Below are 16,731 nucleotides of genomic sequence, written 5' to 3' on the forward strand. Positions count from 1 at the left end.
AAGCTTTAAGTGTTTTAGTTTAATATATATTTTATATACTAATATTTATATACTATGTTTATATACTAATATATATTTTATAAACTAACCTTGAGCTTCCAGTTCCGATTCATCCACTGCTTCCCACTTTGAAGGGGCAACTTTAAATATAGGCTCATTCTTTTTTGAATCTTCAGCCGTATCCACTGTTGGAAAGAGAGACACAGAAAAATAATTTCCAAAGCTTTTCAGAAGTTCAAACAGAAAAATCCTAATACAACAATCAGACTCAAATACTGAAGCACATTATACCATTTTATTATTTGCAAGGAAAAGAAATTAGCATTTAGAACCTGATGTGCATAACATCAGAAGACACCTACTGTGTCTCTGAAGCCATTACAGTCTAAAAGTAGTTTTTAAACTAATTCTTCCTAGAATAAATTGAAATTAATCAATTCAACATTTTATGAATCTACATGCCATGTTAATTCTTGACTGTCAGGGAGGAAAAAAAAAAAAGATAAAAAATTAAAGATTCAAATTGAAAGTAAAGTTGAAACATTTCATACAAGGAACTCCATCAAGATCATCATCCAGCGATTTAATTGGGACTCCATCCAGATCATCAATAGGAGTAGCATCAATAGGAATTCCATCCACATCTTCTAGTGGAGCACCATCAAGCTCTTCTTCAATGGGAGCACCATCAAGATCATCTGGTACTTCCTGAAAGCAAATAATAATTAATTTATTTCAAGAACAAATCTACAATGCCTTTCTTTACTTCTCCAATTATTGATTCATTTCTTTTTAAAGGAGTAGCTTTAAGAATACCTACAACCCAGAAAACTCAACTTTAACAATTTTTGCTACCAAGTACAGTTGCTTATTGCAAAGGAAAAATACAACAATATCCTCCTATAAAAAATTATAAGCATGAATTTGGAATTTGTCCACAATGTACTAGAAGCTCTGCAATACCTATATTCAAGAGAAGAGATATTTCCCTCCCGCTGTTCTGAAAGGCATGTTTCCACAGAGTTACAAAATGAACTTATCCTAAACATACATCCATTTATTAGTGCCCACTGTCTTGATTCTCTTAAATAATATTCATACGTAACTGTAAACAGATCAGTACACATTCACTCAGTGTTAATGGTATTCTAGAAATTTTAAGCATCAAGCTTCAAAATATTGAATAATAATTTATACATGTCACTATGCAATAACTAAAACTCACTACATATCCTGTTTAAAATAACCTCTACCAAAAAAATAAGAGAGAAATGCTGTAGCGTAACTAGAAAGTTAGCAACTTACTGCTCTAATACAACACAGCAAAAGATCAAAGTACAATATCACCAGTGTAAATGATCTAATCACAACCTTCCTCTCAAACTAAGAAAGCTCAGATGGCTCTGTTACATCAAAGTGTGACACTCAGAGAAAAAGGAAGTGGATGATTCAGGTAGCCAGATGCCTAACTATTTAGAATTCTTAGAAATTAAAAGTAATGCCTGAAATTCTAACTCAAAACTCACAGACAGACGGTACAGAGTATTTCCAAGACAAAGGAAATACCTGTCATTCTGCACTAGTCTTTGCTGTGAAATGTTTTCACAATATAACTCCATCCCAGCACCTAATCTACAAGCAACAAATCCATAAACAGATTAAACAGTATTTACATCTGAAAATATGTGTTATACCTCTATTTAAGAGCAAGGATTCAGAAGAAAAAAGGTTTATTCACCCTAACAGAGATACCAAAATAATTCTTGCCAGTCCTATTTTATATTTACACATTTTTCTTCACCATCTGCTAGCATCACTACCAAGGTCACTTACCTCTGTTTCTTTATCTTCCATGATATTTACAAGCCCCAAGAAAATATTCTGTAGTTTGATCAGAAATGGTTCTGGATAGATTGCCCAGTCTTCCCATGCTCGGAAGCATGTCATTACCCGTTGCTAGAAGCAATAGGAAAAAAATGCTAATAGATTTGTATTAAGAAATTTTAAGTGATTAGAAATACATCAGAGAACTACTACTGTAGACAGTTATTCCTAAGTAGATCCATACTGGAGTATATTACCATGTAACCATGCTGGGCAAGACTAGTAATTTTACAAAAACATGTATATAGGAACTACTTTTTAAAAAAATCTCAACTTGGGTTTCATTTTCCCTTTAAATTCCTGTTACATTATCAGTTTCAGCTGTTCACAGTTCCTATCCCAATAGCAAATTTCATTCTGCCTCAATGTTCGAAGCAGGTGTCTCTACTAAATGTAACAGAAAACATCTTTCCCTTTGTAAAATAAAATAACTACAATTAACACTGGCTTATTCATATTATTGAACTGAAATTATGTTCCTACTTTCATTTTTCTGTAGAAGTGAAGTATATTTGAAATTATGGGCTTCAGCTCAAGCTTGACACATTAAACGTAGCTGAAGATGTAGATATTAAAAAAAAAATCTACTGCCTGTCTTTACCATGTAATTTAATAAACAGTTTTAAAATAGCAGATAACTAAAATTGATTCTCAATCTAGAGCAACTGGGAGCAGAGAAGGTTGAACAACCAGGATAAAGACCTTAATACAGAAAAACTAAATACACTAAGCTTTGTATTTAAAGCTTCTGATTTGAAAAAAAAAAAAGGGGGGGGGGGGAGAAAAACAGAACTGTAAAGGCACCTTTAAAACAGGAGAAGGAAAAGCTAGGCTGAGCATGAGAATGGTGAGCAGCAGAGCATTATCTCAAAAATCACTCTCAACTACCCATGAACAGACTGCTTATCACACCTCAGAAAAGAAAGCCTAACTATCACCAAAAAGTTAAAAAGTAACTTTATGTTGTTATGTCCAGCAGTTTCTTTCCACACTGAGCAGCTCAAATTTATTTTTGAAATTGAAATATAGGTGGTCCAAAAATAATCAGAAAGCTAGACGGCCTTTTTTGCAATTCAGGTGCTAGATAGATATCCTCTCAACTCCACAACTATACATCTACCAGCACACTTCAGCTGTTGGATGCTAATTTTCTTCCTTAATTTCAAGGCTATCTTTGCAAGAGAGAAAATTTAAAAAAAAAAAAAAAAAAAAGTACTTAATTAGGAAGCTTGAGGTCTAAGCCACCTATAATAGTATGCAGTCTCTTGTGCAGGAACATCTATTTATTTGACTTCTATGTCATGTAAATAACAATGAAATACATACCTTGAAATTTTCAGACTGTAAATGGCCTTGTATTGTACGGTAAGTAGCATTGAGATCAGAGAATATCTGACATAATTTTGTTTCAAAACTAGAATTAAACATATACATTTCTTTAGTTAAACTTTGTAATATATGCTTTCTGGACATACATAATTCACGAAAATACCTGGGACACAGGACTCAAAAGCACAAGGTTCTGATCCCTATAGTAGCCATGAACTGAACTATAAAGCAAATGATTACTATGTTAATTCACCTTGGACAACAACAGAACTGTGAAGGGAGATCTTCACATCTGCTGCAGTCTCTTTATACAGCCTGGAAAGATTGGAGGAGGATAAAAGGAGTTTTACAACCCATTATATAGAGAAAGAATTGTCTCAAAATTCAATTTGTATTTTTAAAAAAGTTCTTAGTTATGTTTCTATTCTAATTTACTCAATAAGGCCCTCAATGAAAGCACAGTGAGTAACAGCTACCTAGCTTCCCTTGAGCTTCTCTCAATGTGCAAAAAATAAACTGGCACAGCAAAGACACACTGCAACAAGAAACATCATTCGCAATCACCAGAGTTTTGTAACATGCTGAACATTCCCCATCATGCTACCATAACATTAGAGAGACCCCAGGAAGTAGACACAATCGAATGTCTAAATAGGACAAAGGTACTCTCCCTTGGAGATTTTTCCTAAATTCTGCTCAGCACCTTAGAAACAAGGTACATAATCTCCCCAGAAGTACTCCAAACTTTGTGGAGAATTAAAAGCCACCTTTTAATAAAAAAAATTCTATTTCAAAAATTGACTTATTTGCATGGATTATTTGCTATAGCATATCTTGAATATCATCTACAGGCTCTCTTTCTGTAGAGAGGCACATGAGTTATTCTCACCTCTATAAGACTCCATACAAGTGGTCCCTTGCATAGGGCATATACGCTTCTTTTTGCATGACAAAGCAACCCTATGCACTAACATGCTACATCTTAAACATTTTCATGCAGAGATGTATCATCAGTGTGGTAATAGTATCCTCATAAAAAAGTGTGAATTTCTCTACAACCACATTTATCCAGAGATGTAAAAAACCCTGAATATAAGGATTATTTTATTTTTTAATCATCAATCACCTAAAATATACTTACAATTTTCTATAGTAGGAAGCATTGGCAACTTTAGCTGAAGAGTTGTATAACACATCCGACACTAGATATAATCTTGCAATCTACAATAAAGAATATTCAAATTAAGGTAACTCCAGCCTTTAAATTATCTTGAAAATATATGCTTTTTTCCAGAAAGAATACAAGATAGTTTAAACTATCTTGAAGTATCAAATTAGAACTAAGTGTAACACAGTCATATTGTTAATAAACATGCTAAGAGGCAATTAGTCCCCTGTTATGCTACAGGGTACCAGCCACTGTAACGTGATATTACAGAGTATTACAAAGGACAGATCATGGCATTCCAATTTTTATTTCCTTGTTTGAGCAGAGACTGTTCTGCTGTTTTCAACTTCACAATAAGGCAGAACATTATTTACAAGCAGGTTCAGAAAGAATAAAAATATATAACAAAATCCCACAGGAAAAAAGCATACTTATGCACATGTTGTTAAGTGAGCTCTTCCCCCAAATACAAGATCATACAAAATCTCCACACCTTCTTAGGAAGAGGAGTCTTCAGAATGGACAATGATTCTGTAATGCAGTCTACAATTTCTTCAGCAGCTTCCGCATTATTTAGACAGAAAACCATTGCATCGCCAATATCATTCTTCCGAGGTGTTAATCCACGCAGAATTTCCTCTAATTTGTCCCTCTGTCTGCAATATCAGGAATTTTTATACTTTCAATATAAAATTAACAGTACTTTGCGGAATTTCCATTTGGTGATGTTTTTGATTTTTCCATCTTTAGGACAAAAGCAATTTTAAATATTTTTATATTCTGCTTCCTGAGTTTTTTCAGTGACTCATGAACATATATGCATCCACATTACATAAATAAACAAAGTGCAAAAAAATTCCCACTTCAGTCTCGACTACACACAGAAATCAAGGAAAAATAACTGAGAAATACCTAACGCAGCAGATCAGTATCTCTAATGAAGTAATTAACTTTTTGGATTTAGTCTAAGTCTAAATCAAAATGGATAGATCTAAAGCACGCAAGTGATTTCTGCTGCGGAATAAGAAACATTAGATTCAGAACGCTAGTAAGAAGCGATTATTTCAGGTTCTCCCTGACCTCCATATATAAAGAACACTCTCAAAAGAATATCTTTTTGAGCCTTTCAAAAAGAAAATATAAGAAATAAATTGTATTAAAACCTCCAGAACCATTGCTGGTATCATAACTATGATGAAAAGAAGAAAACAAGAAAAAAATTCCACATGCTAAGAACACAGTTGGAACAAGAGCAAAATTAAGAAAATAATGTATATATTTCTACTACCATAGCCATCCTCACCACACTTACAATTCACAGCAAACTCCAATGACCTGTCTCTTCCTGCTTATTAACAACTGCTCTCAATTTTAATTTCTGATGAACAGCATCAAGAAGTTTAATATTATAATAACTGTTTAGTTATGATGTTGAGAAAGGCGCTATATAACCCCACCGTAGGAACAGAAAATGGAGAAAAACTCTCATCTTCCCAATCCCCTTCAAATAAAGGGTTAATAACAATTGCATTGAAAGGACTCATTGTTCAATGATGACAAATCTAAGCAAATCTGGAATGTATTTAACAACAAGCACCATCAAAAAAGACTAACTGAAAAGCACTGAGGTTAAGAGATTTTCTAAGTAATATTATGACAAGCATGATAACATTTTAGGGATGACGTATTATAACTACAAAAACACAACAGGAAAAAAACCAAGCAGCTTAGCAGTTAAAACAGCATTATAAATTGATGGAATTTCATACTCTTCCTTAAGTGCACCCTTCTTGTTTGGTTCCTCCACAAACGCTTCTGTTTCTTGCTCTTCTGACATCCCATGCAAGTATGGATTCAATGGTGGTGGCCTCCAAAATGATCCGTTTTTGAACATACGGAAATCTTCTGTCCTCCACTTGGTTGGAGCATCTCCCTGCAAAAAACAAAAGTATTTTTATTTTGGTGTTCTTTTATTTCATTGTGCTTGCAGTTATGAATTGTCACTAAAATTCTACTTGCCTGAAGAATTGAATAAAGCTTCCATCTATAATATACATGGGCTGGAGTCTGGTTTTCAAATAAAAACCTAAACCAAAGAGCAAAGAAAAGACACAAAACATTATTTAACTGAAGCAAATTCAAAGAAAGTAATAAAAAAAACAAAAACCAAACCAAGTCCTGTTCAGAATCCCACCTCAGCTACCAAGTGAACTCAAGATAGCTAAAATCACGTACACCTACAGCACAGCTGTGCAGAACAAGTGCAACCGCTCCATGCGCATTCATAAGCAATCTGCAAAGCAGAGTGCAGAATTCCACAAAGGCACAGTGTTTCTCAGAAGTTAAAAGCAGAACAAACAGGGTCAGAAAAAATGACCGTGCAGCCCCACAGTAAAGCAGAAGAATTATCAGTGCAGAGTCACTACAGGAGCAATGGCAACCTCAGCATAAGTGCTGCAGGAACTCGTAGTTGTACAGTTAGGTTGCTCAGATCGAATACTAAATGACTTGATGTTTTCCACCAGTAAACTGTCTGTCAGAACATTCTCATGAGATCGGGGCGGGGGGGGGGGGGGGGGAAGGCAGCCTATTTTTAATGGCCAGGATATTTTGACCTGTGTATTTTCTCAATTTGTATATAAAAAATCATAATGAAGCACTTCAACCTTACTGCAAATAAAACATTTTTAAAAGGTTATTTAGTATTTCCCTGAAGAAGTTTTTCAGAGATTGCATTTCACAAGAAATTTGGAAATTGATCCTTTTTTATTCCATTAATGACAAGAGCTGGAAATTCTGACAACTTCATTATGTCAGCTAAAGTTTAATCCTATTTGCATTGACATCAAAGAAAAACGATTCCCAGCTCTTGCTACAGGTTAGAAATTAGGCTTCAGGACAACTGGACTTCACATTGAGTTACTCTGTTTTGGAGGGGATTTTTTTCTTTTCATAAACGTATGCTACTGCTTCCACTGATGAATCCCTCAGAAAAGTAGGCGTTAAATGTAATTTTATTTATTTATATATATATACACACACATATATATAATGTATGTACAAATGTATTTTATAGTGCTTATATAGTATTATTTTTATGTACACATTAGTAATAACTGGAATAAAAGCGCATTCTTCATAAAAGATAGCATAAGCATTTGCACAATTTGTAAAATTTAAATCTGAACATAAAGATAGACATAGTAAAAACCACTCTTAGTATTTCAGAAATGCAAAACATTAGCAACAGTGAAAACAGTTAGCACTATTTCAAATTGAAGCAATGTAATAATGACCTGAACATTGGATTGTTGATCTCTCGGTTCATGATCATGGCTTCAAACATAGGCCCTTCCCGTACCACAAACTCTATCATTCGATGTATCAAAGCGAGCAAATTCCTACAACAACAACACAGTTAAAGAAAAATTGATTCAGACCTAACACTATATAAAACTACACTCCACCTAAGATACTACAACTGTGCAGGAGATTATTTTGCTGTATTGTTAAGAAAACTGTATAAAAGATAAGGTAACATGGAACATATTATAGCCTTGCATCATAGACACTGGCATTCTAAAATAAAAACATGCCTAGGAGTGGTGGAGTAAGAATTTAAGAGGAGACCTCCTTCCTGAATTTCCACAGCTTAGCCTACAACCATCTCTTGCTTAGCAGAAGCTTAATAGTCCTTATGTGTAAAAATGGGCAACTGAACATCAAAGTACAATTAACTATCAAAAACTAAGCCCTCATCTAAATTGTCTAGAACTAAGACCAAAGTGTTAACTGAAGTTCTACAGAGGAACAAGTGGCTGAATATTATGCTCAAAATTAAACACACATACTTTTGAATATTCAATAGAAATTGCATTCAGCTTTCAAACTATTCAAGTATGAAAGGAAAAGCAAATAGTCTTCTCGATGCCAAACAGGGCAATGGTTTTATTAAATTTAGGTAATATCTTTTTGGTCAAGACTCAACTATTGGCATAGAACAGAACTGTCCATCATTTTGTATCATACCACCCAATGTTTCCTCCCTTATACACCGAAGTGAACCAAATCACAATTAAAAAAAAAAAAAAAACAAAACCAAAAATCTGTATTCATTTCATTCAGCACTACATCCTGAGACAGGCAAGAAGCAGCTGTGAAGTGCACATTTTTCAAGCCACATCTGAAAATGCAGAGCCACTTAAGCACACTAACAGGAGACAGTCATATAAGCTTTATAAAAAATAGCGATCATCAGTTTCCAACCAACTTTAGGGTTTTTTGGAAACAGGATCCTGAATTTTCAAATATAGATTACCTACATATATCAAAAGATTCACAGCATGTGTCCTTTGAATGTGATGCAAACAAAAAAAAAATACAGATTTTTACATTTTTTAATTTATTTTCTTACGATGTAACAAATGGATATTGGTTCTTTACATGTATCTCATTAGATTTTCTTTTAGCAATTTTTAAATTATTAAAATTCAAAAATTGTTACATTGAAAAGCTGCAGACTTTTCTGTTACTTCTTAGTAATGAGGTGATTATTTTCTACCATGAGTATTCAAAGTTCTGCCACAGATATAATGCACTAGATCAAAAAAAAATTTCAACTTAAAGACACAGTAATAAAAACCTGCCCCTGGCATCTGCAAACTTAGCAAATGTTCTGTTTTATACCAGCTAGCATTAAATCTACATTTGCCTCAAATAGTACACAAAAAAAACCCAAACAGTTACCTACAGCTCAATTCTCCTGTGTTTGCTTTTTACAATCCCAGAAACCTTGTAAAAAGGACAGTCTCAATAATTCTGTAGCCATTTTATTTAAAGCAGTGTTCTGAAAGTCTAAATCGCAAGACTGTTCTTGTTACATGAACTGTATTTGAAAACGTCGGTAAGAAAAAGATTTACAATTAGCTTTCAAGCCTCTGAGCTATTACACCATTCATTTATTTTAAGGCAAGTTCAATGTGATCATTTCTGGCTTCATGCAGAGCCATACCATTGATTTTCATCTGATTTTTTCTTTCATCAAGTACAATAAAGTTGCATAAGAGCAGCTTATGCTTGAACAACAACATCTGCTTTGGAAAGACCTCAGCTGTATGAAAAAAGTTTCAGTACACCCCATATCTGAAAGAGGGCGTTACACGCATTTTGGTACATAAGACATGACCACTTGAATGTGAATTTCTCGGGAAAAAAAATGATTGTGTATATTCGAGGTTTTCTGTTTAGTAAATACTAAGAAGTAAGAGATGTTAAAAAACAGGTATTGAAAGTTTTCAAACAAAGGAGAATAATTAAACAGATTATTCCACTGAAGTCAGTCGAAATTTTTGCATAATGTGATGCACTGTGTAATAGTCTTAGCAGCTGTCATTAGCATCTTTGAAAGTCACCAGGAAAAAAAAAAAGTATTTTCAAATACAATTCAATCAACATGAGCTTCTCTTATCATATGACCTTTCAAAATGCTACAGTAAATAAAATGGAAACATTTTTCTCTGAAAGCTGATTACTCTGTAAGCACTGTACAGTTTTACAAGTACTTGTTCTACTACTCAATATGTTTCTCAAATCAAGACTCCTCCTGGTCACTCTAATTATTCATGTCTCTACCCAACAAAAATTGTACTGTCCTAAAATTTAATCAAAAATACTACTGCATTTGAGCATCTATTGACAAATATGTTAATACACTACTATAACTAGCTTCACAAATCTCTTTCTTCCCCCCCCACACACGCGAAAAAAAGAAAAAAGGGACTTTGTGACAATTAAAATAGTGTCGTAAAAAAAGATGATAGTTTTAAGTGCATTATTTTAAAATGTCATTTAGCTTAAGTTGGCCAACAAAAAGAAGTTTTTCAGTTATAATAAAACCACATTTATTGGAGCCGATCGTACCAATGTCTGGTCAAAAACTGTATACTTTCCCAATCCATCCCATGATGTTTTCCTGGTCCCCCGCTGCCGCAGACAGTTCAGCTGGTGTTGCTCACCAAGGCCAATGTCAAAGAGAATTTGGTAATCTTTTGTGCTTATTTACTTTTAAAACAGTGTTGTGTTCCTATGTTTGGGAAAAGGTTTTAGCTTAACTGAGCAAGAGTATACCTAAACTAGTGTGAAGACAGGAGCACTGATGGGGACCAAAATGTAAAAATACCCTTGCAATACAGAACTACCTTTTCCAGTGACCAAAATTATTAACTGTTGCACATTAAAAAAAAAAATAGCAGAAACAAAAGTGATTTTTAACTGAATTGGTTACAAATTGTGCAAGTCAAAAAAAAAAAAAAAGAAAAAAAAAAGAGAAAAAACCCCACAGCACCACACTGGAGACAGCTGCATCCTAGCTATGAAGTGCTCAGAGGTTTATGTCAGGACTTATACAGCATCTCTAAGACAAGCTATTTTACCCTATCCCTCACTCACAAAACCACCCTGCAACTATTTCTAGTGCTCAAATTAAACATTCCTCACTAAAAAAAAACTATTAAGATACGGATAATAAGACTGTAAAACACACACATTTCTCTTAAGCGTCATGAAAGAACCATTGCTCAGTCAAGCCATTACCTTTTCCTCAACATCACCATTTTTCTTTAAAATTCCGAAGGGGAAATTTTCTATATTTAGATCAGTAATAATAAAGAAAAACATGTACCTTTCTGTTGGGATAACCACTTTGACTATGGCTTGCGACAGAGTCTGTATATGAAGTCACATCAGATAATAAACATAGAATATGTGAGTATTGTTAACAAGTAACAAGCAAAAAATATACATATGCAATGAAAATACTACACATCTATCACAAGTTTTGCAGGCAATCACTGCTGTGAAGTTATAACTAAGCAATTACACAAAATGCAAATGGTTGTGTCAGTGAACCATAAAGGTTCACTAATTGCAAAGTATCAGAACATTCCTGTCAGAATGTACATTGATGCACTGAATAGGTACTACACTGAATATAATTAAGAAAGGAGTTCTTAAGTTTATGAAAAGATTCTAAACTATTTGACTTGGAACATGTTGGTATTACTTTATTCCCAAGTCTTACAAAAAACAGCCCTAACATTTAAGTGTCATTCAAAGAATCAACAAATTCTTACAAATGTAAATCAAGTTGGTTTGTGATTACAAGATACTTACCCTTTTATCAGCTAATATGCCAGAAAAAAAAAGTTTGAAAACTGACTCCGTAAGTAGCATAAAATACTTACTCAATGTCCAGATTAATTACCTTCTACACAAAATACATCAACTCCTCTAGTGTAAAAATAATGCTACCCAAATTAAAATGTAGTATTTTCTCTAAAGAAAACAATTTAGATATGCAATTTGGCAGCCAACAAAAGGGGGGGACGTAGGAGAAAAAAATCCAGGGAGCCTGGAGGGGGAAAACGATAGCCAGATTTAAAGCAGCACTAAAATAAATCAAGACCCAATATACTGTACCCTAAGACAGACATGAAACAGAGCTTCAGGAATTAAGTAGGTTCCCTTGGGCTACAGCAGGGAGCCAGTGAGTTTGTACACTATGGGCCACCAAAGTCAGCCTGAACAATGCAAATCTATGAAGCCACTGAAATACTGTCACAGATGTAGTATTTAACAATGAGATATGGCCCACGGTACTGTAAGTTACCTTCTCAAAATCTTCCTTGTTTTTTGGTGGTGGTAACATTGGAGCATTAGGATTCTTCAATCTCTCCCTAGGCTGGGCATTAAAAGGCAGTCCTGACGGAGGAGGCGGGAGGGTATGCTCCATCATAGAAGGCGGAATGTATATTGGATGTGGTGGTATAGGTACAGCTTTGCCCCAACCTAGCTTCATTTCAAACGACATAATCATCTTGCCTGGAAAAGTAAAAAACAAAAAAAAAAACAAAAAAAACAACCACCAAACAAACAAAAAAACCAACCAAAAGCAACATTATGTTATAAATTGGTTCTGCATCGCTTGAGATTTCTCCATGTAAGTGCAGCATTTAGGTTTGCCTGCCATGGTTTACTTTTTGCTTACATTGTTGATTAGTTTATCACATCAATCAGACTACACCATGTGCAAATGAAAGCCTATTACATGAAATATTTTCTTCATCTTCCCCCAATGTACATTTTCAGGAGACTACAGTACACAATTACTTGACCTACTGAGGGGAAAAAATTAAAAATTTGATATTCGGCCCATCAGAATGAACAGAATATTTTGAAAATAAAATATAATTTTTAAATTAGATTATTTCTGCATTTGAATTCTTCAAAATGTTTTGTTCATAATAACAAATTTCAAATTATGTTCTTCAAAACCAAATGTAATAACTAATTAAACTCCTATATAGTGTAAGCCTACTTACACTAGTGAGTCCTAGTAAAGGACCATTTTGAGTAAGCTACACAAGGGCAATCTTTCATTTTTTATTCTTTTTGTCTAGGATGCTGATTTTTGATTTTCAGGCTCTTCTTGAACTGTAAGGACACAGCTTTCTTCATCACATATTTTTTTCCTTTTTTTCAAATGAAAATATAGACATGATAGTCCATATGCAAAATTACATATCTGGTGTAGTACACTTACCTCTTCAGTATTAGGAATTTAGCCATTATTCAAAAGAACGTAACATATTTATCACCAATTATTGATCATATCCTGTGTGCTAGTTAAATATATTCACAAAAAATTACTGTTGGTAAACAACTACAAGTAATAGATTCCTTCTTAAAATACTCTGTTTACAGAGGAGAGATTATCAAACATTACTTCCCGCTCCAATCTTCAAAACAGTCAGTAATTTCACATCTTTACCCACAGCAAAAGCCACCAGTATTCCCAGCCCTTGTGTATGCTATAGTTTGATGACATTCAGCTGCCAGTAAAACAGTCAGCGTAAACGAGAACCACTGCCAGTGTGGTATCTACTGGAGTTACAGCATACCTATCACCAGTCTCATAAAACAACTTGAAGACATGCTTACAGTTACTCCTCAATAATCCTACAAAGATAATTACAATTCTGAACTGAGAAATCTGTTTACCATTTAAATTCTTTAATGCTCTTTCAGCATCTCTCCTGTTCATAAAGGCAACAAAGCCACAATTTCTTTCTCTTGCTCTTTCTTCATCAGTTCTCGGCCACATAATTTTAACACTCGCTAACGGTCCAAAGCGTCCAAATTCTTGACATAACATCTCTTCATTCATCTACATGAAAAAAGGTAAAAATCAGCATCTTGCTACTGTATTTCTAAGATACTTATTCATATTATTGTCCAAATGTTGATATTTTAATTTTCTGAGTTTCTTGAAAAACAACACTTCATTGATACCTCCCCAATGCGATCTACTGCAAAAGTAACAATTAAAAAACCTGCATTTTGAACTGAGCACACTCAAATTTTTGAGATATGATCCACCTTGCACAGAGATATCCGTGGAAAAATAATTTTAACTGACCATTTTTGCAGCTAGTAATTGACAGTCTAAATCTTAACTTTTGCAGCATCATGTACAGAGCATTTATTCAAATGAATGCTGCCTCTACAGTCACCGACTCTATCTAGTATACGGGTTTAAACATATGCGTATGGTTTAAAACAAAAAGTGGGGAAAATTGCCACTAGAAAAAAATTCAGCTAGACCCAAACATGCCAACGTTGCACTTCACTCCTTGGCTCCAAACTTACTTGGGGATTAATGTTTCCAAGATACAAATTTGTTGTGCTTGGATCTCCAACATCATGTGACCCTGGTGCATAATCATCCAGTACTACAATGGAGGAAAAAAACAAAACAAAAGAAGTCATAATCCTTGCTATATATTTAAGTGACAACATTATATTGAGTGAGAAAAGAATCTATATTACCACCAGACGATCTGTTTCTTCTTGAAGGAGCATCCACTGAATAAATAGAGGAAAAATACATATAATTTAGTATACAAATTTTGTAGCCCAAATAAACATAAAAAAAGTAACATCTACTTACTTGAACGACGCTGGCCATCTGAATCTGACTGGGGTGGTTCAAAGCGACTCAATCTACCTTTTGTTTTATGTCTTTCATCACGTTCCTCTTGTATTCTACAAAACAAGTTTAACGTAAGTAACCACTTAATACCATTTTGAGGTTTTTATTCTATAATTTTCAATTAACTTTAGAATTCTAAGAATTTTTAATATTAAACAATGGGCTTGTTAAAAATTTCAAATTGCCAGTATGTTTAAATTTCTGTTTAATCAACTGGAACATATCTATCAGAATTATTCCAGCTGCATGCTTCCTCATTCATACTGTCAGGGTGTTTTAATCTCAAACAAAATTGACTTGGTTTGAGAAGCAGTTTACAAGACAAGAAGTAAGACCTGTGTTCTGAAAAAGTGACCCGAATTCCACATCCAACTGCCAGAGATCCATTGACCGTGCAGATACTCTTCAAGATGCACACAACTGCTTAGTGTTTATTTCTCCTCGTACCTTTTCTAAGCCTTATTCATGTAGGCTGTCACCTTGCAGGGTGACAGACATCCCCATTATGACTATTTCCAGAACATACAGGATCTCGTCTCAGTTTATACCTCTGAGGATAGCGCTCACACAAGTAACAGTTTGGTTCTTTATAGCCTGGCCTTAAATCCTCATATGAAAATATTGTGTACCAGAAATACAAGGCTGTCAATTCAATTCATTTACATCAACTAATGAACAGACAGCAGTGAAGTTCAGATGCTACTCACAAGAGCCATTTATGGATTTATAATGCAGTACCTATTCTTTTTTAATACATACTAATTATTGTGTTTTCCATCTCTAACATCAGGGCAAATACATGGCACTCAGTTACACCCAATACATGTGCTGGTCTTTCTGTTGTATTACACATTCAAAAGTGAAAGAATCTGCTTTTTTAAGCATTATTCAGCTTGTTTATAAAATTATGCAAGATGAAGTACATCTCTAAACTTTAACTACAAGTCTCATTTCTGCATTAATACAAAAGCTCAACCTCAAACTACAATTCCTCTGGATATAGTTTTAGAGACACCAACAAAACCTCTTATTCTTCCTGAGTCTGATACACATTTCTGTTTGCTACCAATCTCTTTGCTACATCCCCATCAAGAGAAAAGTCAACACCAAAAACCTGAACATTCTCAGCCATTACAGTTCCTACTTGTCTTGCTGTATCTTCACTAACTTTCATAATGCATGAGACCATGTTAACAAGTGTTCTCATTTACAGGCTCACACTTGCTAATTTGTAACAGAATTGCATCCCAAGTTCCACTTTTAAGTAACACACTGACAGCTGCTGTCAAAGAGACAAACCTAGATTTCCATTTTTTATCCTGGTAGATGGCTGGCTGATTCAATCATCAAAGCTCCTGTTCACACCTAACTGATCCAAAAATGATCTTTGGTAGCTTTGGAAGTATAGCCAGTCATTCACTTACTGGGATCTCTGAAATACTTTATGCATTTATATGTAATTTTTTTGGTTAATTGCTCTGGATATTCTTCTTCTTAGGAAGGCAGTACCAAACAGTTTCAAAGGTCACAATCAAACATCTCTGACACGCAAAGAAACCCATTCCTTTCAACAGACCAATATTTAAGCCAGCAATACTGGGCTTTTTGGTTTGTTTTTTGATCATTTGATAGCCTCTGGTCGATGCTAGATTTCAAAACAAGTCCTTTTCAGCAATAGTGGTAAACACTTCCTATCACCAATCAGCGTAAGAAAGGCCAGAAGTATCAAGGAACACCAGAGAACTAATTATACGGCAACGGATCATTCAGACAAATCACAGACACCTATACTGAGCGTCTACCAGCATGGGTTCATACTCTGCTTAATTATCATTGCCATTGTTAATTAAGTTATACCACTGTATAAGCATTTGGGGAAAAAAAACCAAACAAACTACTTTGGGAAACAGCTTAGAAAGAATGATCCTAAATACTGCCTATAAAAACAAGGTAAAACCCTTGCATCTTCTTTATTTACAGTAAAAACTAGACAAACTTACTGCTTTAATTCTTCTTTAAAAAGTTCCAAATTACTCTTTTTCTTTTCCTTCTCTCCTTTCTTCAAAGGCTAAAATTAAAGATATATCAGCCAATATTTCAGCAGATAAAATGAAACAAAAATAAAAATTATATGTATATAACAAAATTTTAGATAATTTCCATGCATATTTTACCCGCAGCTTTCAAACCAAGTAAACTACAAGAGAAGAAAAAAAAAAAAACAAAACAAAAAACCAAACAGACTCGAAAACATTAAGACTGAGTTCTATCAAACACAAAACTAGAAAATATAAAATTAAGG

At 34.1% G+C, this 16,731-nt stretch overlaps 1 protein-coding gene across 7 annotated transcripts in view; it reads right to left on the reverse strand.

Annotated features, from left to right (window-relative positions):
* U2SURP (U2 snRNP associated SURP domain containing) overlaps positions 1-16,731 on the reverse strand; it is a 46,619-nt gene that overhangs the window by 15,407 nt on the left and 14,481 nt on the right. For 3 of the 7 annotated variants that reach the window (XM_087738564.1, XM_087738562.1, XM_087738567.1), the window contains 16 exons: positions 16,430-16,497; positions 14,388-14,482; positions 14,267-14,302; positions 14,087-14,169; positions 13,439-13,604; positions 12,048-12,259; positions 11,061-11,104; positions 7,678-7,782; positions 6,401-6,467; positions 6,151-6,314; positions 4,875-5,037; positions 4,355-4,434; positions 3,211-3,298; positions 1,834-1,956; positions 552-708; positions 90-185 (listed from right to left, as the gene is read on the reverse strand). In XM_087738564.1, the coding sequence (XP_087594690.1) occupies positions 90-185; positions 552-708; positions 1,834-1,956; positions 3,211-3,298; positions 4,355-4,434; positions 4,875-5,037; positions 6,151-6,314; positions 6,401-6,467; positions 7,678-7,782; positions 11,061-11,104; positions 12,048-12,259; positions 13,439-13,604; positions 14,087-14,169; positions 14,267-14,302; positions 14,388-14,482; positions 16,430-16,497 (1,747 nt within the window). Of the gene's footprint in view, positions 1-89; positions 186-551; positions 709-1,833; positions 1,957-3,210; positions 3,299-4,354; positions 4,435-4,874; positions 5,038-6,150; positions 6,315-6,400; positions 6,468-7,677; positions 7,783-10,300; positions 11,027-11,060; positions 11,105-12,047; positions 12,260-13,438; positions 13,605-14,086; positions 14,170-14,266; positions 14,303-14,387; positions 14,483-16,429; positions 16,498-16,731 lie in introns of those variants that run through there. The other 4 variants (XM_087738565.1, XM_087738563.1, XM_087738568.1 and 1 more) reach the window with 3 other exon arrangements.

The sequence above is a fragment of the Nipponia nippon genome, unplaced genomic scaffold (genome assembly GCF_047370975.1).
Source record: "Nipponia nippon isolate SJK-2023a ecotype South Korea unplaced genomic scaffold, ASM4737097v1 scaffold_7, whole genome shotgun sequence".
NCBI lineage: Eukaryota > Metazoa > Chordata > Aves > Pelecaniformes > Threskiornithidae > Nipponia > Nipponia nippon.